This window comes from Taudactylus pleione, unplaced genomic scaffold, assembly GCF_031769625.1.
Source record: "Taudactylus pleione unplaced genomic scaffold, aTauple2 ptg000227l, whole genome shotgun sequence".
Taxonomy (NCBI): Eukaryota; Metazoa; Chordata; class Amphibia; order Anura; family Myobatrachidae; genus Taudactylus; species Taudactylus pleione.
Window position 1 is genome coordinate 904,235 of NW_028284629.1, and position 25,195 is coordinate 929,429.

At 47.3% G+C, this 25,195-nt stretch overlaps 2 protein-coding genes across 13 annotated transcripts in view; one reads left to right on the forward strand and one right to left on the reverse strand.

Annotated features, from left to right (window-relative positions):
* Nucleotides 1-2,594, forward strand: part of MTA1 (metastasis associated 1) — a 276,561-nt gene extending 273,967 nt beyond the window's left edge. For 4 of the 9 annotated variants that reach the window (XM_088479146.1, XM_088479148.1, XM_088479147.1 and 1 more), the window contains one exon: nucleotides 1,797-2,594. In XM_088479146.1, the coding sequence (XP_088335272.1) occupies nucleotides 1,797-1,938 (142 nt within the window). In that variant the 3' untranslated portion in view covers nucleotides 1,939-2,594. The remainder of the gene's footprint in view (nucleotides 1-1,796) is intronic. The other 5 variants (XM_088479151.1, XM_088479153.1, XM_088479155.1 and 2 more) reach the window with 2 other exon arrangements.
* Nucleotides 2,595-4,642: 2,048 nt separating this feature from the next.
* LOC148517069 (phosphofurin acidic cluster sorting protein 2-like) overlaps nucleotides 4,643-25,195 on the reverse strand; it is a 358,464-nt gene continuing 337,911 nt past the window's right edge. For 2 of the 4 annotated variants that reach the window (XM_088479158.1, XM_088479156.1), the window contains exon 27: nucleotides 4,644-5,399. In XM_088479158.1, coding sequence (XP_088335284.1) covers nucleotides 5,369-5,399 — 31 coding nt within the window. In that variant the 3' untranslated portion in view covers nucleotides 4,644-5,368. Of the gene's footprint in view, nucleotides 5,400-25,195 lie in introns of all 4 variants that reach the window. The other 2 variants (XM_088479161.1, XM_088479164.1) reach the window with 2 other exon arrangements.

Consider the following 25,195-nt stretch of genomic DNA (forward strand, 5'->3'; position numbering starts at 1 on the left):
GGTAAGTATTGACTATGGTACAAACAAATCATTATTATTTATGGAAACAAAGATATAATTCACCTCAATATCACTTGCAGCTTTCTATACTATACACAAGGAGCCAGAAATATACCTCCTTCTTTTCTTTTTAATATTTATGGGGAAACAATTTATTATACTGTATAATAAGCATTTCTATCCTTGTACCCAATGTTTAGGGTTTCCATCCCCAGCTAGAAAACTGGGCCCACTGCTGTGTCTAGGCTGGGCTTTTAGAAAATGGCAGAGAGGGGACATTTCATTTAAAATAATAAATAAATACGTCTGACAGGTGAGAGAGTTCAAACAGTATGTAATTGCAGCAATCTTTCCTGTCAAACCCACGTCTTAGTTTTTCTATTTGTAATTGGAAGTATGGCACGCTGTTGCGTAATACATTACCCACACTGTATGCTACCAATTTGCACAAATCTGGAGTAATGTTTCAAAACAGTAGGTCTTACTTCATGCACATAGAAGTGCTTTGGCCCTTAGCGTATAATACGGTTTACAAACAACACATCAAAGAGCATGAAAAGCTCCAGTGTGAGCAAACCTTTAGTAACTGTACCACCATGTGTTTCACTATGCAAGGGACACTGTATATTTCTTATATTTTAAATCAGGTTGGTTTTTGTTTGCAGATTCATAATAGCCAGCCAAGCGCTGACTTTAGCCATTTGATAGTTTAGGGAATGTCCACACAATGCAGATTTCTCCCAATAACACAGTCCAGGGTGTACAGGCATTGGTTCTGAGAATTACACACCCGGAGTCATTTGGATCAAACATCATTTCTTCTCTGACCTTATACTGTGGATCTCCTAGTCCTACTGGTAAGGGAGTAATATGTGGCGTTGCTACTACACAGGTAAAAATCCTCAATTTTAGACAGGTGTAGTTATGGTTCTGTGTGACTATACAGTTGTGCATTGCAGAGCTTTATAACAGAGAAGTTGGTTATATTCTTTCAGGACAGAGCTTGCTCCTTAATGGAAACACTATAAATAAATATAAAGATCATCTTAGAATGAATACAAGACTGAGGCATATCTATAAAGGGTGCATGATGTGCTGGGCATACTGGCCTATGAGCCAAGGTGCTCCACACCGACCACCTTGCACCCATCGCTGTGCCACTGACTAGTCCCAATCACCTGTCCGCATCTGAAGAATGCACTGGGAATACGTTGACCGTGTCGCTGCAGAAGATAGCAAAGACATCAGGCCTGATTCAGAGATGTACGCTAATGCAGTCGCTGCAGTGATCCCGTACGCACTGGCTGTGCCAAATTATGGAGATGTCGCAGGTGGCAGGACTTGTATTGAAACGCCCACCTTACGGCAACTCAGATCCTCCGCTTGTGTACAAAGACACAACCATCAGTCGATCATCGAACTTCTGAGTAGCCCTATGGTTACTCAGAAATGCCGTCGAAACAGGCGCCGGAGGCTTCCGAACTGCGTATGGGATATCAGTCAAGGCCTGAAAATGGTTGCGACGCCTACATTTGAGTAGCCGCCTACAAACGGTCCCAGCCTATCAATCACTTTGCAAATTAATCCTCACTGCAACCACCGCAGCACATGTGCAGTGCGACTTACACGCATGTGCAGTGGTAAAAATAAATCAAACAGTCTATGAATCAGGCCCATTGTCCATTTCCAGGAGGTGGAGCTGTGAAAAACACATACCCATAAATTCATAAACGGGCTAAAGCCAGGACAGAGATGACTTTCACTAACAAAATTCACTTACTTTTTTTTTTTTTCAGGAAAGTCCGCAAGTTACTCTCATCCTGTGAAACCAAGCGCGCAGCCCGTCGTCCTTACAGACACATAGTCATCTGCCAGTCTCATTTGGAATTACCTATGCGTCACCCTGTCAATGATGAACCAATTGTTATTGAGGACTAAACCCTGCAAGAAGATTCTTCTCAAAATTCTACTTGACAGTGTTGAGAGAATGAAAACTTTTGCTTCTTTTAAAGGATTCCAAGCTTTGTATAAGCGTCATCATCTGAAGACTTGCTACCCCTTGGCTAATTTTTGTTAAACCAGTCATTCCCTTGTAAACATGTAGATTTCATTTGTTTTTGGTATTTTTGTGGGAGATTCTATTCGATTGGTGTTACCGACTGAAAAGGAATCTTAAGTCGTTAAAAGGACATTTGGACAGAATTTGGTTTTAGTGTTTCATTTCAATTCAATTACAGACCGGATTCTAAAACTTTGTAAACTTGAAATAATGTATTATTGCAGATGCCTTTCTTTCTACAAGGTGTGTTGTTTTCATTTATGAAAGTGCCATTTCTTGTCTTTTTTTTTTTCCATTTATTGACTGAAAACAAATTTGTGAGTTATGGAACTTAATTTGGCCGAAACAGTATAATGCATATAAATGTTCTTCTTGTGACTTGAGTTTGAAGTAAATAATTAAAATGTTTCCATACATAACCCATTCATTTTGGAATGAACTCAGTGCATTCTCATGGAAACCATTATTGCAAGATTTTTACTATAAACTGTTCATATTTTAGTCTTAAATTGAAATAAATCTCAGTTTACACCAAGTTCATATCAACTGGTTTTTACATGCTGGTAAAACTAATATACATTGAATTGACACCTTCCAGTCTTAGCTGGCCATACGTTTAGTACTCTAGTTTAGCAGACTATATGGTTGCAACTGTACTAGCTTTTTGCCCTTGTACTTCATTCTAGATATTGTATGTTTCTTTTCACAAATACTTTAGTAGTCAAATATATTCCAAATACCACTCCTACAGTAAGGTTACATTGAACTTTATATTTAGAAGTAAAATTTAAATACAATTTATATAATTCATATTAGTTAAGACTGATTCATATTTAATGTACCGTATGTGAAAATAGTTATAAGCAGCCCATGAAGCTGCAAAGATGTGAAATTCTAGGATGATCTATTACTGCACATTTGAATGTGGTGGTGCATATTTGTGGTAATAATTAATAGCAGCCAATTTTCCAGTTACTACATTAGGGCTGATTCTTAGTTGGGAGCAAAGCAAAAAGGGCAAATAACTGTGCACCATGGCAAAACCATGCTGCACTGTGGGGGGGGAGGGGGGGATATAAGTTAGACTTTTTAAAAGGTTGACAATGTCTAGATAGCTAGATAGACACCAGATGTTAGACAGGCAATAAGTCGACAGGGACAAAAGGTTGACACAATACAGGTCAACATGGAGGAAGGTCAACAGGTACAGATGGTAGACAGTGTCAAAAGGTCAACACACACATGGTCAACAACTTTTATTTTCTAACCCTAATCTTCACCCTAACCCTCCCCTTGGTGCCTAACCTTCTGGTAAGTGCCTAATGATCCCCTCCTGGTGACTAACCCTAAACCTGCCCCTAACCAACATAAAAAATAAAAAAAAAGTGTCAATCATTTGTGTGTTGACCATTTTCGTGTCAACCTTTTTTACCCTGTCGACCATTTGTACCCGTTGAACTTCTTCCATGTCGACATTCACTGTATCGAAACGACCTATTGCCTGTCTAGCATCTGATGTCTATCTAGACATTGTTGACCTTTTAACTGTATATCTATAGGCCGTATACCCTGCAGAGGGTCCTATGTAATATGTGCATAGAGATTTAGATGTGAGAGGGATGTGTCCAAACTCAGATCTACATTGCAGTGGAAAGCTAAAGCCTGGTACACACTATGCAGTGTTCAAACAATGCAGTGTCATCAACGATTTCCCTTGAACTCCCGGACAAACGATATAGTGCATACCCACTGTGCAGTCTACCAAACGACCAACGATATATTGGGAGTCGTTGGGGCTTTTCAAATCGTTCACATCGGTAATGGTGTAGCATTTGCTTTAAAAACACCAGACGACCATCTTTAGGATTTCTTAAAAATGTAAATAATGAGCAGGACTTTCAGGAGGGGATAAATAGCAGGAGGCCATTTTACCTCTTAGCAATTTAGTTCTGTGGCTAGAGCAGCTTGGTTTGTACCTGCCGAACGCTGTTACATTGCTTGATTGCTCTGCTTTGTTTTGTCTGGCTTACAAGGGACTTCTCTACTTCTCTTATGATGGCTGCTTATCACTATCAACTGAGGACATCATACTGTATACTGCGGCTGTTTTGTTATTAGCTGATAGGGAGAGTGCTTATAGTAGGAGAAGGAGTTCCGCCACTGCTCTCACATGCCACTGCTTATGGAGATTCGTGAGAACAATCCCAACAACTACCAAAACTTCCTGCGCATGGATGACGCCACCTTCTAGGAGTTGCTGAGTCTGGTGACGCCTTACATCCAGAGGCAGGATACCTACCTGCAGAGGTCCATCCCTGCTGAAGACAAACTAGTAGCTACCCTGAGATTCCTGGCTACTGGGATGTCCCTGGCAGACCTAAAGTTTGGCTCCCTCATCTCACCTCACCTCTAGCTTTGGGCCTCATCATACCGGAGACTTGCAAAGCCATCATTACTGTTCGGAAGCAGCAGTACTTGAAGGTAACAAAATCAAAACTCTTTATTTCTTGCAAGTAATTTTTGGAAAATTATTATTCACACTTGAAAAACTATAAATATTTAAATATATATATTAGCAAGGCAAAATAACAATATACAATTGTTCAAAATGCACAAATTAAATATGTGCAGATAAAACATTGGTTAATGTCAATAACTATATTTTCCTTAAAACTTCATTTATCAGACTTTGGTGGTCTATGATATATGGTGCTGTAAACAGCCATTATGGTACATGTTTATTGGCATTAATCACATGAGTCGCAGGAGCACCATATATCAAAGAACACCAAAGTTATTGTCTAAAACTTGTTGATAAATGGGTACCAGATTAAAAATAAACAATTATAAAAATGAGGCTGCTCTGGTGTCCTGTCCGATTGCAGCATTGCTGAAAACATGCCACTCGAACTGCTGCAGGGATAGGCGGGTGGAGGCTGAGGTATTGATGGGGTGGGAGCCATCATGTGTGTTGTGGGTATGGAATGCTCAAATATTATTGTACGGTTGCTTAGTTGGCCACCTTTGCCCCGTATAATGAGGTCATACTACAACCGCTCAAAGTAAAACTGCTTTCAGCAGTAAAAAAAAACGGAGGTTGGAAGCTAAATGCAACCCTAAAAGGTCTCATTGGTCGGGAGGGGGGGGGGTGGGGGCACTCTGCAGAACTTTTACATGCTTTTCGAAGAATTTTTCTGTTGCAGTGGTTTCTTTCCGCACTTTTGACGTAGTCTTCCTTGCCTTTTTTGAGGGTTGCACCTTTGGTGGTACTGTCCCCTTCACACTCGCCAATGTTGGATCCCCCAGGGGTTAGATCGATGTCCAAGTAAGGGGTAGAGGTCTGTAAAATAATAAAGTTTTGTTAATGATCATGTATTCATTTTGTTTTGTTTTTTCTACTTCCCTTCAACCGTGGGGGAATAGAAAGCTATTGCTGCGGAGTTTGAAAACCAGTGGAACTTCCCTAAATGTGGGGGAGCTATAGATGGCAACACGTGAGAATAACCCCACCTGCCAACAGTGGATCCTTTTACTATAATTACAAGGGATTCTTTGGCATTGACCTCGGCAATAAGAACAATGCTAACTACAAATTCCTATTCGTGGACATTGGCAAGAATGGTCATGCTTTGGATGGTGGGTCCTTCAAACAGACGGCTTTCTACTAGAAGCTCATCGCTAAAAACCTAAATTTTGTGTTTGTGGCAGATGAGGCCTTTGCACTCCATGAACACATTGTGAAGCCATATGCACAAAGGGGACTGATGAAGGAGAAGTGCATTTACAATTACAGACAGTGTCAGACTGGGGCATGGAGGGCCCACCAGGGGAATGCAACCACAGAGGCCCACTAAGGGGTGTGGCCAGTTGCAGAAAGTAGTGTGGCCACCTGACCAGAGAGGAGTGGCCAGCCATTATAGGAGTGACATAACCTAGTTACCACGGGGCACCCACAAGCCTTAATCCAGCCCTGCTAGTGGGTACCTGCCTAACAGCAGCACCAGTACTAATAATAAAACTGGTACAGGTTGAGTCTCCCATATCCAAAATGCTTGGGACCAGAGGTATTTTGGATATCGGAATATTCCGTATTTTGGAATATTTGTATACCATATTGAAATGTCTTAGGAATAGCGCCCAAATCTGAACACAGAATGCATTTATGATTCATATACACCTTATACACACAGCCTGAATGTAATTTTATACAGTATTTTCAATCATTTTGTGGTTCAAACTAGGGATGTGCAGGCTCGGATAGGTTCGAGTTTGCACGTGGAGTTCGGATTTTTCCCTCCAAAAAAACGGAACTCAGAACGAGGCAAAACGTCATCTTACATGGACGAACATCATCATTCCTGGACAAAAGTCCAGGAATGATGATGTTCGTCCATGTAAGATGACGTTTTGCCTCATTCTGAGTTCCGTTTTTTTGGAGGGAAAAATCCAAACTCCACGTGCAAACTCGAACCTATCCGAGCCTGCACATCCCTAGTTCAAACACAGTTTGTGTACATGCATGAAATTAATTTGTTTCATATACACATAATACACAAAGCCTATAGGTCATTTTATACTTTATTTTTAATAATTTTGTGCCTTAAACAAAGTTTGTGTTCATTGAACCATCAAAAAGCAAAGGTTTCACCATCTCAGTCATGCTGAAAATATTCCGTATTTCGGAATATTTGGATATGGGAGACTCAACCTGTACTCTGTGGACTGCAGGAAAATCAAATACACTTTAAAAGTGGTTGTCGGACCATTAACTATGCTCGCTGACACAAACTATTAAATTAAATTGCTGTTATGTTAATCCTTTGTATTATATTTTGGGGAGACACACTGACAGGATTATCAAAATATCAGTTTAATTAAATAGTTTGTATTTCAAGCAGCTGTGCAATTCCGTTAATCTAAAATGCTAATGTAGAAGGAGGTGTCTGCAGGAAACAGACACCTCCTTGCTGCATCTGCAGTTCCAGTGTTGCGACCAAGGTCACAGCCTGGGATCATCATCGCAATCATTGGTCGCGATGGTTGCCCCTTTTGCCAGGCTGCGGTAGCTGAATCTTATCGCAGCCTGGCCGGGTCCTGGCAACTGCGAGGCCAGGAAATCTGCGTTCAATGATGCAGACCTTGGCCACTGTTCCTGGAAACGCCCCTGTTTCAAGGAACGGTAGCCAACCATGTCTCTGCACCCCAAACGCTGCAGCATGATTGGCATTCTTGGAAGGGTCTGCGGGCAAGATCAAAGAAAAAGTTCTGCACATGTGCAGACCACTTCCCATCAGAGATGTATACTAACCATCTCTGATCAGGCCCTCTATCCCTAACGCTAACCTTAATGGAAATGTTGACATTATGACAATGTTGACATTTCCATTCTGTTGACATGTTTAACAAACAGGGGGGGACTCTGCGCTGGATGAAAGCATAAATTATTGCTATAACATATGACAACCAACATATGTTTAATATTCGGGGGGGTAATTCCTCTCTTAATGACCCAGTTGGTGGTGCTCCCCAGGAGTATATCGATTGGCTTCAATTATCCTGTGAGGCAGGACAACAGTAAGAACTCCTTTGTGGGGGGCACTCTTTGTATTAAGGTGAGAAAGTATTATTTTAAAATGTAACTTTTATTAAATATACCTCTAAAAAGTTAGAGTTCACCACATACACAATAGACAGACATATCAAATAGTAAAAGTGTTGTGATTAAAGGTAGCAAATAATCAATCACAGCACACTAAGGGGCCTATTCATCAACACTAAATTAACGTTTTTAAGGACATTTTCCTTAAATAACGTTATTTTAGTATTCATGAAGTATCTTAACGCAGGAGATATTACTGATATCTCCTTGCTAAATCCCCCTGCGTTCATTTCCACACTCCCCATACATTAGTACATTAGTATGGGGATGTGGAAATTATGGTATTCATCAAATTCCGAAAATTATGTATTCTCGGAATTTGATGGAGGTACTATCCGCCACTGTAAGGTGGCGTATAGTAGGTAACACTTACCTGCTTCCAGCTGGACAGGTCCCCCCAACGTCTCCCTTCGGCGCTCTGGTGTGTCCTCTGGCATCGGAGGCTGGTTGGACACTGTGTTCTCCCAGCAGACCACAGTACAGATTTGAAAAAAAAAAAAAGTTTTTTTTTTTCTTCTAATCTTTATTGTGTTCTGCTGGGAGACCACGTGTCAGACCAGCAGGACAGAGCCGGAGGCTGCTGCGCAGACAGGTAAGTGCGGGATGGGGGGGAGGTGAGCGGAGGGGGGGTTGGGGTGGGTACACAAAATTACCACAGCTCTAAGTAGTCCTGCGCATGCGCTGGGTTTACGAATGTCCTCCTGTACGCGCGTTTCGCCGGTCAGGCTTTCTCAACAGGGGGCCATATCCTGTGTCATTATGGGACAGCTCTTTTAAAGGTTGCTAATTGAATGACCTAAGTGGTCATTTAGTCTCATTAGTAAATCAGCGTTGAAGGTATTCAGTAACCTTATGTCCTATAGCTGGCTGTTGTGTCTCCAGCATAGGTCATATCAGTGGAGGTAAAAAGGATATATTTCCTACATTGAAATATATATTAGGATATAAATTAGTTCATAAATTAGTTCCATTAGTACTAATGGTCTATTAACTTATGAGTGATGATATTACTTAATTCTTAGTGACGCCTTCAGCCTGGACTAGCACCCCGCCCTTATTGGTTTAAAAGCATGGAGTATGGTAATGTATATGCACACTAGTAATAGGCACAATTTTAGCTAAGTCCTACAAGTTATATACTGTAGTGCAACTTTGGGTTGATTTTTGGGGCGTGGGTCCCCTGGATTGCTTTGGTTGGTCTGCTTCAGGGCATCGCATTATATAACGTTCTTCCTTTTTTGCACTATTTTAACACTTACTGTTTGTTTTTATTACATTTATATTTTCACCTTTCTATGCAGTCACAGCTGCTCTTACCTTTCTTACTTCACATTTCACTTTTCTCATTATGGCGATGCCCTGGGGTGGCTCAGCTGAGCTGGTTTGGGGGTGTCCTGCACTCTGGATTTGAGCCCTAGTATGTTAGGGACCTACCCTAAAGAGGTTATCTGGATGTGCCTATGCCTGTATGTGTCCCTCTATGTCTGTATGTGCCTATGCCCGTATGTAGCCCTCTATGTATGTATGTGGCCCTCTATGTCTGTATGTACCTATGCCTGTATGTGGCCCTCTATGTCTGTATGTGCCTTTGCCTGTACATGGCCCTCTATGTCTGTATGTGCCTTTGCCTGTACATGGCCCTCTATGTCTGTATGTGCCTATGTCTGTATGTACCTATGCCTGTATGTAGCCCTCTATGCCTGTATGTAGCCCTCTATGTCTGTATGTGCCTATGCCCACATGAAGCCCTCTATGTCTGTATGTGTCCCTCTGTCTGTATGTGCCTATGCCTGTATGTGGCCCTCTATGCCTGTATGTGGCCCTCTATGTCTGTATGTGTCTATGCCCGTATGTGGCCCTCTATGTCTGTATGTGCCTATGCCTGTATGTGGCCCTCTATGCCTGTATGTGCCTATGCCTGTATGTGGCCCTCTATGCCTGTATGTGGCCCTCTATGCCTGTATGTGCCTATGCCCGTATGTGGCCCTCTATGTCTGTATGTGCCTATGCCTGTATGTGGCCCTCTATGCCTGTATGTGGCCCTCTATGCCTGTATGTGCCTATGCCCGTATGTGGCCCTCTATGTCTGTATGTGTCTATGCCCGTATGTGGCCCTCTATGTCTGTATGTACCTTTGCCTGTACATGGCCCTCTATGTGCCTATGCCCGTATGTGGCCCTCTATGTCTGTATGTGCCTTTGCCTGTACATGGCCCTCTATGTGCCTATGCCCGTATGTGGCCCTCTGTCTGTATGTGCCTATGCCCGTATCTAGCCCTCTATGTCTGTATGTGCCTATGCCCGTATGTGGCCCTCTATGTCTGTATGTAGCCCTCTATGTCTGTATGTGCCCCTCTATGCCTGTATGTGGCCCTCTGTCTGAATGTGCCTTTGCCTGTACATGGCCCTCTGTCTGTATGTGCCTTTGCCTGTACATGGCCCTCTGTCTGTATGTGCCTATGCCTGTCTGTGGCCCTCTATGTCTGTATGTGTCTATGCCCGTATGTAGCCCTCTATGTCTGTATGTGCCTATGCCCGTATGTAGCCCTCTATGTCTGTATGTGCCTATGCCCGTATGTAGCCCTCTATGTCTGTATGTAGCCCTCTATGTATGTATGTGGCCCTCTATGCCTGTATGTGCCTATGCCCGTATCTAGCCCTCTATGTCTGTATGTGCCTATGCCTGTATGTAGCCCTCTATGTCTGTATGTGCCTATGCCCGTATCTAGCCCTCTATGTCTGTATGTGCCTATGCCTGTATGTGGCCCTCTATGTCTGTATGTGCCTATGCCCGTATCTAGCCCTCTATGCCTGTATGTGGCCCTCTATGTCTGTATGTGTCTATGCCCATATGTAGCCCTCTATGTCTGTATGTGCCTATGCCCGTATGTAGCCCTCTATGTGCCTATGCCCGTATGTGGCCCTCTATGTCTGTATGTACCTTTGCCTGTACATGGCCCTCTATGTGCCTATGCCCGTATGTGGCCCTCTATGTCTGTATGTGCCTTTGCCTGTACATGGCCCTCTATGTGCCTATGCCCGTATGTGGCCCTCTAGGTCTGTATGTAGCCCTCTATGTATGTATGTGCCCCTCTATGCCTGTATGTGGCCCTCTATGTCTGTATGTGCCTATGCCTGTATGTGGCCCTCTATGTCTGTATGTGCCTTTGCCCATATGTAGCCCTCTATGCCCGTATGTAGCCCTCTATGCCTGTATGTGCCTTTGCCTGTACATGGCCCTCTATGTCTGTATGTGCCTATGCCTGTACATGGCCCTCTATGTCTGTATGTGCCTATGCCTGTATGTGGCCCTCTATGTCTGTATGTGCCTATGCCTGTATGTGGCCCTCTATGTCTGTATGTGCCTATGCCTGTATGTGGCCCTCTATGTCTGTATGTGCCTTTCCCTGTACATGGCCCTCTGTCTGTATGTGCCTATGCCCGTATGTGGCCCTCTATGTCTGTATGTGCCTATGCCCGTATCTAGCCCTCTATGCCTGTATGTGGCCCTCTATGTCTGTATGTGTCTATGCCCATATGTAGCCCTCTATGTCTGTATGTGCCTATGCCCGTATGTAGCCCTCTATGTGCCTATGCCCGTATGTGGCCCTCTATGTCTGTATGTGCCTTTGCCTGTACATGGCCCTCTATGTGCCTATGCCCGTATGTGGCCCTCTAGGTCTGTATGTAGCCCTCTATGTATGTATGTGCCCCTCTATGCCTGTATGTGGCCCTCTATGTCTGTATGTGCCTATGCCCGTATGTGGCCCTCTATGTCTGTATGTGCCTATGCCCGTATGTAGCCCTCTATGTCTGTATGTGCCTATGCCCGTATGTGGCCCTCTATGTCTGTATGTGCCTTTGCCTGTACATGGCCCTCTATGTCTGTATGTGCCTATGCCCATATGTAGCCCTCTATGCCTGTATGTGGCCCTCTATGTCTGTATGTGCCTATGCCCGTATGTGGCCCTCTATGTCTGTATGTGCCTATGCCCATATGTAGCCCTCTATGCCCGTATGTGGCCCTCTATGTCTGTATGTGCCTTTGCCTGTACATGGCCCTCTATGTCTGTATGTGCCTATGCCCATATGTAGCCCTCTATGCCTGTACATGGCCCTCTGTCTGTATGTGCCTATGCCCGTATGTAGCCCTCTATGTCTGTATGTGCCTTTGCCTGTACATGGCCCTCTATGTCTGTATGTGCCTATGCCTGTATGTGGCCCTCTATGTCTGTATGTGCCTTTGCCTGTACATGGCCCTCTATGTCTGTATGTGCCTATGCCTGTATGTGGCCCTCTATGTCTGTATGTGCCTATGCCCGTATGTGGCCCTCTATGTCTGTATGTGCCTATGCCTGTATGTAGCCCTCTATGTCTGTATGTGCCTATGCCCGTATGTAGCCCTCTATGTCTGTATGTGCCTATGCCTGTATGTGGCCCTCTATGTCTGTATGTGCCTATGCCTGTATGTAGCCCTCTATGCCTGTATGTGGCCCTCTATGTCTGTATGTGCCTATGCCCGTATGTGGCCCTCTATGTCTGTATGTGGCCCTCTATGTCTGTATGTGTCTATGCCCATATGTAGCCCTCTATGTCTGTATGTGCCTATGCCCGTATGTAGCCCTCTATGTGCCTATGCCCGTATGTGGCCCTCTATGTCTGTATGTACCTTTGCCTGTACATGGCCCTCTATGTGCCTATGCCCGTATGTGGCCCTCTATGTCTGTATGTGCCTTTGCCTGTACATGGCCCTCTATGTGCCTATGCCCGTATGTGGCCCTCTAGGTCTGTATGTAGCCCTCTATGTATGTATGTGCCCCTCTATGCCTGTATGTGGCCCTCTATGTCTGTATGTGCCTATGCCTGTATGTGGCCCTCTATGTCTGTATGTGCCTTTGCCCGTATGTAGCCCTCTATGCCCGTATGTAGCCCTCTATGCCTGTATGTAGCCCTCTATGTCTGTATGTGCCTTTGCCTGTACATGGCCCTCTATGTCTGTATGTGCCTATGCCCGTATGTGGCCCTCTATGTCTGTATGTGCCTTTCCCTGTACATGGCCCTCTGTCTGTATGTGCCTATGCCCGTATGTGGCCCTCTATGTCTGTATGTGCCTATGCCCGTATGTAGCCCTCTATGTCTGTATGTGCCTATGCCTGTACATGGCCCTCTATGTCTGTATGTGCCTATGCCTGTACATGGCCCTCTATGTCTGTATGTGCCTATGCCTGTACATGGCCCTCTATGTCTGTATGTGCCTATGCCTGTATGTGGCCCTCTATGTCTGTATGTGCCTATGCCTGTATGTGGCCCTCTATGTCTGTATGTGGCCCTCTATGTCTGTATGTGCCTATGCCCGTATCTAGCCCTCTATGCCTGTACATGGCCCTCTGTCTGTATGTGCCTATGCCTGTATCTAGCCCTCTATGCCTGTATGTGCCTATGCCCGTATCTAGCCCTCTATGTCTGTATGTGCCTTTCCCTGTACATGGCCCTCTATGTCTGTATGTGCCTTTCCCTGTACATGGCCCTCTGTCTGTATGTGCCTATGCCCGTATGTGGCCCTCTATGTCTGTATGTGCCTATGCCCGTATGAAGCCCTCTATGTCTGTATGTGCCTATGCCCGTATGTGGCCCTCTATGTCTGTATGTGCCTTTGCCTGTATGTGGCCCTCTATGTCTGTATGTGTCTATGCCCGTATGTGGCCCTCTATGTGCCTATGCCTGTATGTAGCCCTCTATGTCTGTATGTGCCTATGCCCGTATCTAGCCCTCTATGTCTGTATGTGCCTATGCCTGTATGTAGCCCTCTATGTCTGTATGTGCCTATGCCCGTATGTAGCCCTCTATGTCTGTATGTGCCTATGCCTGTATGTGGCCCTCTATGTCTGTATGTGCCTATGCCTGTATGTAGCCCTCTATGCCTGTATGTGGCCCTCTATGTCTGTATGTGCCTATGCCCGTATGTGGCCCTCTATGTCTGTATGTGGCCCTCTATGTCTGTATGTGCCTATGCCCGTATGTGGCCCTCTATGTCTGTATGTGGCCCTCTATGTCTGTATGTGCCTATGCCCGTATGTGGCCCTCTATGTCTGTATGTGCCTTTGCCTGTACATGGCCCTCTATGTGCCTATGCCCGTATGTGGCCCTCTATGTCTGTATGTGCCTATGCCTGTATGTGGCCCTCTATGTCTGTATGTGCCTTTGCCCGTATGTAGCCCTCTATGCCCGTATGTAGCCCTCTATGCCTGTATGTAGCCCTCTATGCCTGTATGTAGCCCTCTATGTCTGTATGTGCCTTTGCCTGTATGTGGCCCTCTATGTCTGTATGTGTCTATGCCCGTATGTGGCCCTCTATGTCTGTATGTGCCTTTGCCTGTACATGGCCCTCTATGTCTGTATGTGCCTATGCCCGTATGTAGCCCTCTATGCCTGTATGTGGCCCTCTATGTCTGTATGTGCCTATGCCCGTATGTGGCCCTCTATGCCCGTATGTAGCCCTCTATGCCTGTATGTAGCCCTCTATGCCTGTATGTAGCCCTCTATGTCTGTATGTGCCTTTGCCTGTATGTGGCCCTCTATGTCTGTATGTGTCTATGCCCGTATGTGGCCCTCTATGTCTGTATGTGCCTTTGCCTGTACATGGCCCTCTATGTCTGTATGTGCCTATGCCCGTATGTAGCCCTCTATGCCTGTATGTGGCCCTCTATGTCTGTATGTGCCTATGCCCGTATGTGGCCCTCTATGTCTGTATGTGCCTATGCCTGTATGTAGCCCTCTATGCCTGTATGTAGCCCTCTATGCCTGTACATGGCCCTCTATGTCTGTATGTGCCTATGCCTGTATGTGGCCCTCTATGTCTGTATGTACCTTTGCCTGTACATGGCCCTCTATGTGCCTATGCCCGTATGTGGCCCTCTATGTCTGTATGTGCCTTTGCCTGTACATGGCCCTCTATGTGCCTATGCCTGTATGTAGCCCTCTATGTCTGTATGTGCCTATGCCCGTATGTGGCCCTCTATGTCTGTATGTGCCTATGCCCGTATGTAGCCCTCTATGTCTGTATGTGCCTATGCCTGTATGTAGCCCTCTATGCCTGTATGTAGCCCTCTATGTCTGTATGTGCCTTTGCCTGTACATGGCCCTCTATGTCTGTATGTGCCTATGCCCGTATGTGGCCCTCTATGTCTGTATGTGTCTATGCCCGTATGTGGCCCTCTATGTCTGTATGTGCCTTTGCCTGTACATGGCCCTCTGTCTGTATGTGCCTTTGCCTGTACATGGCCCTCTATGTCTGTATGTGCCTATGCCCGTATCTAGCCCTCTATGCCCGTATGTGGCCCTCTATGTCTGTATGTGCCTATGCCCGTATGTAGCCCTCTATGTCTGTATGTGCCTATGCCCGTATCTAGCCCTCTATGCCCGTATGTGGCCCTCTATGTCTGTATGTGCCTATGCCCGTATGTAGCCCTCTATGTCTGTATGTGCCTATGCCTGTATGTAGCCCTCTATGCCTGTATGTGGCCCTCTATGCCTGTATGTGCCTTTGCCTGTATGTGGCCCTCTATGTCTGTATGTGGCCCTCTATGTCTGTATGTGCCTATGCCCGTATGTGGCCCTCTATGTCTGTATGTGCCTTTGCCTGTACATGGCCCTCTATGTGCCTATGCCCGTATGTGGCCCTCTATGTCTGTTTGTGCCTATGCCCGTATGTAGCCCTCTATGCCTGTATGTGGCCCTCTATGTCTGTATGTGCCTATGCCTGTACATGGCCCTCTGTCTGTATGTGCCTATGCCCGTATGTTGCCCTCTATGTCTGTATGTGCCTATGCCCGTATGTAGCCCTCTATGTCTCTATGTGCCTATGCCTGTATGTGGCCCTCTATGTCTGTATGTGTCTATGCCTGTATGTGGCCCTCTGTCTGTATGTGTCTATGCCCGTATGTGGCCCTCTATGTCTGTATGTGCCTATGCCCGTATGTAGCCCTCTATGTCTGTATGTGCCTATGCCTGTACATGGCCCTCTATGTCTGTATGTGCCTATGCCTGTACATGGCCCTCTATGTCTGTATGTGCCTATGCCTGTACATGGCCCTCTATGTCTGTATGTGCCTATGCCTGTATGTGGCCCTCTATGTCTGTATGTGCCTATGCCCGTATGTAGCCCTCTATGTCTGTATGTGCCTATGCCCGTATCTAGCCCTCTATGCCCGTATGTGGCCCTCTATGTCTGTATGTGCCTATGCCCGTATGTAGCCCTCTATGTCTGTATGTGCCTATGCCTGTATGTAGCCCTCTATGCCTGTATGTGGCCCTCTATGCCTGTATGTGCCTTTGCCTGTATGTGGCCCTCTATGTCTGTATGTGGCCCTCTATGTCTGTATGTGCCTATGCCCGTATGTGGCCCTCTATGTCTGTATGTGCCTTTGCCTGTACATGGCCCTCTATGTGCCTATGCCCGTATGTGGCCCTCTATGTCTGTTTGTGCCTATGCCCGTATGTAGCCCTCTATGCCTGTATGTGGCCCTCTATGTCTGTATGTGCCTATGCCTGTACATGGCCCTCTGTCTGTATGTGCCTATGCCCGTATGTTGCCCTCTATGTCTGTATGTGCCTATGCCCGTATGTAGCCCTCTATGTCTCTATGTGCCTATGCCTGTATGTGGCCCTCTATGTCTGTATGTGTCTATGCCTGTATGTGGCCCTCTGTCTGTATGTGTCTATGCCCGTATGTGGCCCTCTATGTGTCTATGCCTGTATGTGGCCCTCTATGCCTGTATGTGTCTATGCCCGTATGTAGCCCTCTATGCCTGTATGTAGCCCTCTATGTCTGTATGTGCCTATGCCCACATGAAGCCCTCTATGTCTGTATGTGTCCCTCTGTCTGTATGTGCCTATGCCTGTATGTGGCCCTCTATGCCTGTATGTGGCCCTCTATGTCTGTATGTGTCTATGCCCGTATGTGGCCCTCTATGTCTGTATGTGCCTATGCCCACATGAAGCCCTCTATGTCTGTATGTGTCCCTCTGTCTGTATGTGCCTATGCCTGTATGTGGCCCTCTATGCCTGTATGTGGCCCTCTATGTCTGTATGTGTCTATGCCCGTATGTGGCCCTCTATGTCTGTATGTGCCTATGCCTGTATGTGGCCCTCTATGCCTGTATGTGCCTATGCCTGTATGTGGCCCTCTATGCCTGTATGTGGCCCTCTATGCCTGTATGTGCCTATGCCCGTATGTGGCCCTCTATGTCTGTATGTGTCTATGCCCGTATGTGGCCCTCTATGTCTGTATGTACCTTTGCCTGTACATGGCCCTCTATGTGCCTATGCCCGTATGTGGCCCTCTATGTCTGTATGTGCCTTTGCCTGTACATGGCCCTCTATGTGCCTATGCCCGTATGTGGCCCTCTGTCTGTATGTGCCTATGCCCGTATCTAGCCCTCTATGTCTGTATGTGCCTATGCCCGTATGTGGCCCTCTATGTCTGTATGTAGCCCTCTATGTCTGTATGTGCCCCTCTATGCCTGTATGTGGCCCTCTGTCTGAATGTGCCTTTGCCTGTACATGGCCCTCTGTCTGTATGTGCCTTTGCCTGTACATGGCCCTCTGTCTGTATGTGCCTATGCCTGTCTGTGGCCCTCTATGTCTGTATGTGTCTATGCCCGTATGTAGCCCTCTATGTCTGTATGTGCCTATGCCCGTATGTAGCCCTCTATGTCTGTATGTGCCTATGCCCGTATGTAGCCCTCTATGTCTGTATGTAGCCCTCTATGTATGTATGTGGCCCTCTATGCCTGTATGTGCCTATGCCCGTATCTAGCCCTCTATGTCTGTATGTGCCTATGCCTGTATGTAGCCCTCTATGTCTGTATGTGCCTATGCCCGTATCTAGCCCTCTATGTCTGTATGTGCCTATGCCTGTATGTGGCCCTCTATGTCTGTATGTGCCTATGCCCGTATCTAGCCCTCTATGCCTGTATGTGGCCCTCTATGTCTGTATGTGTCTATGCCCATATGTAGCCCTCTATGTCTGTATGTGCCTATGCCCGTATGTAGCCCTCTATGTGCCTATGCCCGTATGTGGCCCTCTATGTCTGTATGTACCTTTGCCTGTACATGGCCCTCTATGTGCCTATGCCCGTATGTGGCCCTCTATGTCTGTATGTGCCTTTGCCTGTACATGGCCCTCTATGTGCCTATGCCCGTATGTGGCCCTCTAGGTCTGTATGTAGCCCTCTATGTATGTATGTGCCCCTCTATGCCTGTATGTGGCCCTCTATGTCTGTATGTGCCTATGCCTGTATGTGGCCCTCTATGTCTGTATGTGCCTTTGCCCGTATGTAGCCCTCTATGCCCGTATGTAGCCCTCTATGCCTGTATGTAGCCCTCTATGTCTGTATGTGCCTTTGCCTGTACATGGCCCTCTATGTCTGTATGTGCCTATGCCCGTATGTGGCCCTCTATGTCTGTATGTGCCTTTCCCTGTACATGGCCCTCTGTCTGTATGTGCCTATGCCCGTATGTGGCCCTCTATGTCTGTATGTGCCTATGCCCGTATGTAGCCCTCTATGTCTGTATGTGCCTATGCCTGTACATGGCCCTCTATGTCTGTATGTGCCTATGCCTGTACATGGCCCTCTATGTCTGTATGTGCCTATGCCTGTACATGGCCCTCTATGTCTGTATGTGCCTATGCCTGTATGTGGCCCTCTATGTCTGTATGTGCCTATGCCTGTATGTGGCCCTCTATGTCTGTATGTGGCCCTCTATGTCTGTATGTGCCTATGCCCGTATCTAGCCCTCTATGCCTGTACATGGCCCTCTGTCTGTATGTGCCTATGCCTGTATCTAGCCCTCTATGCCTGTATGTGCCTATGCCCGTATCTAGCCCTCTATGTCTGTATGTGCCTTTCCCTGTACATGGCCCTCTATGTCTGTATGTGCCTTTCCCTGTACATGGCCCTCTGTCTGTATGTGCCTATGCCCGTATGTGGCCCTCTATGTCTGTATGTGCCTATGCCCGTATGAAGCCCTCTATGTCTGTATGTGCCTATGCCCGTATGTGGCCCTCTATGTCTGTATGTGCCTTTGCCTGTATGTGGCCCTCTATGTCTGTATGTGTCTATGCCCGTATGTGGCCCTCTATGTGCCTATGCCTGTATGTAGCCCTCTATGTCTGTATGTGCCTATGCCCGTATCTAGCCCTCTATGTCTGTATGTGCCTATGCCTGTATGTAGCCCTCTATGTCTGTATGTGCCTATGCCCGTATGTAGCCCTCTATGTCTGTATGTGCCTATGCCTGTATGTGGCCCTCTATGTCTGTATGTGCCTATGCCTGTATGTAGCCCTCTATGCCTGTATGTGGCCCTCTATGTCTGTATGTGCCTATGCCCGTATGTGGCCCTCTATGTCTGTATGTGGCCCTCTATGTCTGTATGTGCCTATGCCCGTATGTGGCCCTCTATGTCTGTATGTGGCCCTCTATGTCTGTATGTGCCTATGCCCGTATGTGGCCCTCTATATCTGTATGTGCCTTTGCCTGTACATGGCCCTCTATGTGCCTATGCCCGTATGTGGCCCTCTATGTCTGTATGTGCCTATGCCTGTATGTGGCCCTCTATGTCTGTATGTGCCTTTGCCCGTATGTAGCCCTCTATGCCCGTATGTAGCCCTCTATGCCTGTATGTAGCCCTCTATGCCTGTATGTAGCCCTCTATGTCTGTATGTGCCTTTGCCTGTATGTGGCCCTCTATGTCTGTATGTGTCTATGCCCGTATGTGGCCCTCTATGTCTGTATGTGCCTTTGCCTGTACATGGCCCTCTATGTCTGTATGTGCCTATGCCCGTATGTAGCCCTCTATGCCTGTATGTGGCCCTCTATGTCTGTATGTGCCTATGCCCGTATGTGGCCCTCTATGTCTGTATGTGCCTATGCCTGTATGTAGCCCTCTATGCCTGTATGTAGCCCTCTATGTCTGTATGTGCCTATGCCCGTATGTGGCCCTCTATGCCTGTATGTGGCCCTCTATGTCTGTATGTGCCTATGCCCGTATGTGGCCCTCTATGTCTGTATGTGCCTATGCCCGTATGTAGCCCTCTATGTCTGTATGTGCCTATGCCTGTATGTAGCCCTCTATGTCTGTATGTGCCTTTGCCTGTACATGGCCCTCTATGTGCCTATGCCCGTATGTGGCCCTCTATGTCTGTTTGTGCCTATGCCCGTATGTAGCCCTCTATGCCTGTATGTGGCCCTCTATGTCTGTATGTGCCTATGCCTGTACATGGCCCTCTATGTCTGTATGTGCCTATGCCTGTATGTAGCCCTCTATGCCCGTATCTAGCCCTCTATGTCTGTATGTGCCTATGCCCGTATGTAGCCCTCTATGCCTGTATGTGGCCCTCTATGTCTGTATGTGCCTATGCCCGTATGTGGCCCTCTATGTCTGTATGTGCCTATGCCTGTATGTAGCCCTCTATGCCTGTATGTAGCCCTCTATGCCTGTACATGGCCCTCTATGTCTGTATGTGCCTATGCCTGTATGTGGCCCTCTATGTCTGTATGTACCTTTGCCTGTACATGGCCCTCTATGTGCCTATGCCCGTATGTGGCCCTCTATGTCTGTATGTGCCTATGCCCGTATGTGGCCCTCTATGTCTGTATGTGTCTATGCCCGTATGTGGCCCTCTATGTCTGTATGTGCCTTTGCCTGTACATGGCCCTCTGTCTGTATGTGCCTTTGCCTGTACATGGCCCTCTATGTCTGTATGTGCCTATGCCCGTATCTAGCCCTCTATGCCCGTATGTGGCCCTCTATGTCTGTATGTGCCTATGCCCGTATGTAGCCCTCTATGTCTGTATGTGCCTATGCCCGTATCTAGCCCTCTATGCCCGTATGTGGCCCTCTATGTCTGTATGTGCCTATGCCCGTATGTAGCCCTCTATGTCTGTATGTGCCTATGCCTGTATGTAGCCCTCTATGCCTGTATGTGGCCCTCTATGCCTGTATGTGCCTTTGCCTGTATGTGGCCCTCTATGTCTGTATGTACCTTTGCCTGTACATGGCCCTCTATGTGCCTATGCCCGTATGTGGCCCTCTATGTCTGTATGTGCCTTTGCCTGTACATGGCCCTCTATGTGCCTATGCCTGTATGTGGCCCTCTATGTCTGTATGTGCCTATGCCTGTATGTAGCCCTCTATGTCTGTATGTGCCTATGCCTGTATGTGGCCCTCTATGTCTGTATGTGCCTATGCCTGTATGTAGCCCTCTATGCCTGTATGTGGCCCTCTATGTCTGTATGTGCCTATGCCCGTATGTGGCCCTCTATGTCTGTATGTGGCCCTCTATGTCTGTATGTGCCTATGCCCGTATGTAGCCCTCTATGCCTGTACATGGCCCTCTGTCTGTATGTGCCTATGCCTGTATGTAGCCCTCTATGTCTGTATGTGCCTATGCCTGTATGTGGCCCTCTATGCCTGTATGTGCCTATGCCCGTATCTAGCCCTCAATGCCTGTATGTGCCTATGCCCGTATGAAGCCCTCTATGTCTGTATGTGTCTATGCCCGTATGTGGCCCTCTGTCTGTATGTGTCTATGCCCGTATGTGGCCCTCTATGCCTGTATGTGTCTATGCCCGTATGTGGCCCTCTATGTCTGTATGTGCCTATGCCCGTATGTGGCCCTCTATGTCTGTATGTGCCTTTGCCTGTACATGGCCCTCTATGTCTGTATGTGTCTATGCCTGTATGTAGCCCTCTATGTCTGTATGTGCCTATGCCTGTACATGGCCCTCTATGTCTGTATGTGCCTATGCCTGTATGTGGCCCTCTATGTCTGTATGTGCCTATGCCCGTATGAAGCCCTCTATGTCTGTATGTGCCTTTGCCTGTACATGGCCCTCTATGTCTGTATGTGTCTATGCCCGTATCTAGCCCTCTATGCCTGTATGTGGCCCTCTATGTCTGTATGTGTCTATGCCCGTATGTGGCCCTCTATGTCTGTATGTGCCTATGCCTGTATGTGGCCCTCTATGCCTGTATGTGCCTATGCCTGTATGTGGCCCTCTATGCCTGTATGTGGCCCTCTATGCCTGTATGTGCCTATGCCCGTATGTGGCCCTCTATGCCTGTATGTGCCTATGCCTGTATGTGGCCCTCTATGCCTGTATGTAGCCCTCTATGTCTGTATGTGCCTTTGCCTGTATGTGGCCCTCTATGTCTGTATGTGTCTATGCCCGTATGTGGCCCTCTATGTCTGTATGTACCTTTGCCTGTACATGGCCCTCTATGTGCCTATGCCCGTATGTGGCCCTCTATGTGCCTATGCCCGTATGTGGCCCTCTGTCTGTATGTGCCTATGCCTGTATGTGGCCCTCTATGTCTGTATGTGTCTATGCCCGTATGTGGCCCTCTATGTCTGTATGTGGCCCTCTATGTCTGTATGTGCCTATGCCCGTATGTGGCCCTCTATGCCTGTATGTGCCTTTGCCTGTACATGGCCCTCTATGTCTGTATGTGCCTATGCCTGTACATGGCCCTCTGTCTGTATGTGCCTATGCCCGTATGTTGCCCTCTATGTCTGTATGTGCCTATGCCCGTATGTAGCCCTCTATGTCTCTATGTGCCTATGCCTGTATGTGGCCCTCTATGTCTGTATGTGTCTATGCCTGTATGTGGCCCTCTGTCTGTATGTGTCTATGCCCGTATGTGGCCCTCTATGTGTCTATGCCTGTATGTGGCCCTCTATGCCTGTATGTGTCTATGCCCGTATGTGGCCCTCTATGTCTGTATGTGCCTATGCCCGTATGTGGCCCTCTATGTCTGTATGTGCCTATGCCCGTATGTAGCCCTCTATGCCTGTATGTAGCTCTCTATGTCTGTATGTGCCTATGCCCGTATGTGGCCCTCTATGCCTGTATGTAGCCCTCTATGTCTGTATGTGCCTAAGCCCGTATGTGGCCCTCTATGTGCCTATGCCCGTATGTGGCCCTCTATGCCTGTATGTAGCCCTCTAAGTCTGTATGTGTCTATGCCTGTATGTAGCCCTCTATGTCTGTATGTGCCTATGCCTGTATCTAGCCCTCTATGCCTGTATGTAGCCCTCTAAGTCTGTATGTGCCTTTGCCTGTATGTGGCCCTCTATGTCTGTATGTGTCTATGCCCGTATGTGGCCCTCTATGTCTGTATGTGCCTATGCCTGTATCTAGCCCTCTATGCCTGTATGTAGCCCTCTATGTCTGTATGTGCCTATGCCCGTATGTGCCTATGCCTGTATGTAGCCCTCTAAGTCTGTATGTGCCTTTGCCTGTATGTGGCCCTCTATGTCTGTATGTGTCTATGCCCGTATGTGGCCCTCTATGTCTGTATGTGCCTATGCCCGTATGTGGCCCTCTATGCCCGTATGTGCCTATGCCTGTATGTGGCCCTCTATGTCTGTATGTGTCTATGCCCGTATGTGGCCCTCTATGTGCCTATGCCTGTATGTGGCCCTCTATGTCTGTATGTGTCTATGCCCGTATGTGGCCCTCTATGTCTGTATGTGTCTATGCCCGTGTGTGGCCCTCTATGTCTGTATGTGCCTATGCCTGTATGTAGCCCTCTATGCCTGTATGTGCCTATGCCTGTATGTAGCCCTCTATGCCTGTACATGGCCCTCTATGTCTGTATGTGCCTATGCCTGTATGTGGCCCTCTATGTCTGTATGTACCTTTGCCTGTACATGGCCCTCTATGTGCCTATGCCCGTATGTGGCCCTCTATGTCTGTATGTGCCTATGCCCGTATCTAGCCCTCTATGCCTGTATGTGTCTATGCCCGTATGTAGCCCTCTATGCCTGTATGTGGCCCTCTATGTCTGTATGTGCCTATGCCCGTATGTGGCCCTCTATGTCTGTATGTGCCTATGCCCGTATGTGCCTATGCCTGTATGTAGCCCTCTATGCCTGTACATGGCCCTCTATGTGCCTATGCCCGTATGTGGCCCTCTATGTCTGTATGTGTCTATGCCCGTATGTGGCCCTCTATGTCTGTATGTGCCTATGCCTGTATATGGCCCTCTAAGTCTGTATGTGCCTATGCCTGTATGTAGCCCTCTATGCAGCCCTCTATGTCTGTATGTGTCTATGCCCGTATGTGGCCCTCTATGTCTGTATGTGCCTTTGCCTGTACATGGCCCTCTATGTCTGTATGTGCCTATGCCCGTATGTGGCCCTCTATGTCTGTATGTGCCTATGCCTGTATGTAGCCCTCTATGTCTGTATGTGCCTATGCCCGTATGTGGCCCTCTATGCCTGTATGTAGCCCTCTATGTCTGTATGTAGCCCTCTATGTGTCTATGCCTGTATGTGCCTATGCCTGTACATGGCCCTCTATGTCTGTATGTGCCTATGCCTGTATGTGGCCCTCTATGCCTGTATGTGCCTATGCCTGTACATGGCCCTCTGTCTGTATGTGCCTATGCCCGTATCTAGCCCTCTATGCCTGTATGTGGCCCTCTATGTCTGTATGTGCCTATGCCCGTATCTAGCCCTCTATGCCTGTATGTGGCCCTCTATGTCTGTATGTGTCTATGCCCGTATGTAGCCCTCTATGTCTGTATGTGCCTATGCCCGTATGTGGCCCTCTATGCCTGTATGTAGCCCTCTATGTCTGTATGTGTCTATGCCCGTATGTGGCCCTCTATGTCTGTATGTGCCTTTGCCTGTACATGGCCCTCTATGTGCCTATGCCCGTATGTGGCCCTCTATGTCTGTATGTGCCTATGCCTGTATGTAGCCCTCTATGCCTGTACATGGCCCTCTGTCTGTATGTGTCTATGCCCGTATGTGGCCCTCTATGTCTGTATGTGCCTTTGCCTGTACATGGCCCTCTATGTCTGTATGTGCCTATGCCTGTATGTAGCCCTCTATGTCTGTATGTGCCTATGCCTGTATATGGCCCTCTATGTCTGTATGTGCCTTTGCCTGTATGTGGCCCTCTATGTCTGTATGTGTCTATGCCCGTATGTGGCCCTCTATGTGCCTATGCCTGTATGTGGCCCTCTATGTCTGTATGTGTCTATGCCCGTATGTGGCCCTCTATGTGCCTATGCCCGTATGAAGCCCTCTATGTCTGTATGTGCCTATGCCCGTATGTGGCCCTCTATGTGCCTATGCCTGTATGTAGCCCTCTATGTCTGTATGTGCCTATGCCTGTATATGGCCCTCTATGTCTGTATGTGCCTTTGCCTGTACATGGCCCTCTATGTCTGTATGTGCCTATGCCCGTATCTAGCCCTCTATGCCTGTATGTGGCCCTCTATGTCTGTATGTGTCTATGCCCGTATGTGGCCCTCTATGCCTGTATGTGTCTATGCCCATATGAAGCCCTCTATGTCTGTATGTAGCCCTCTATGTATGTATGTGGCCCTCTGTCTGTATGTGCCTATGCCCGTATGTGGCCCTCTATGTCTGTATGTGCCTTTGCCTGTATGTGGCCCTCTATG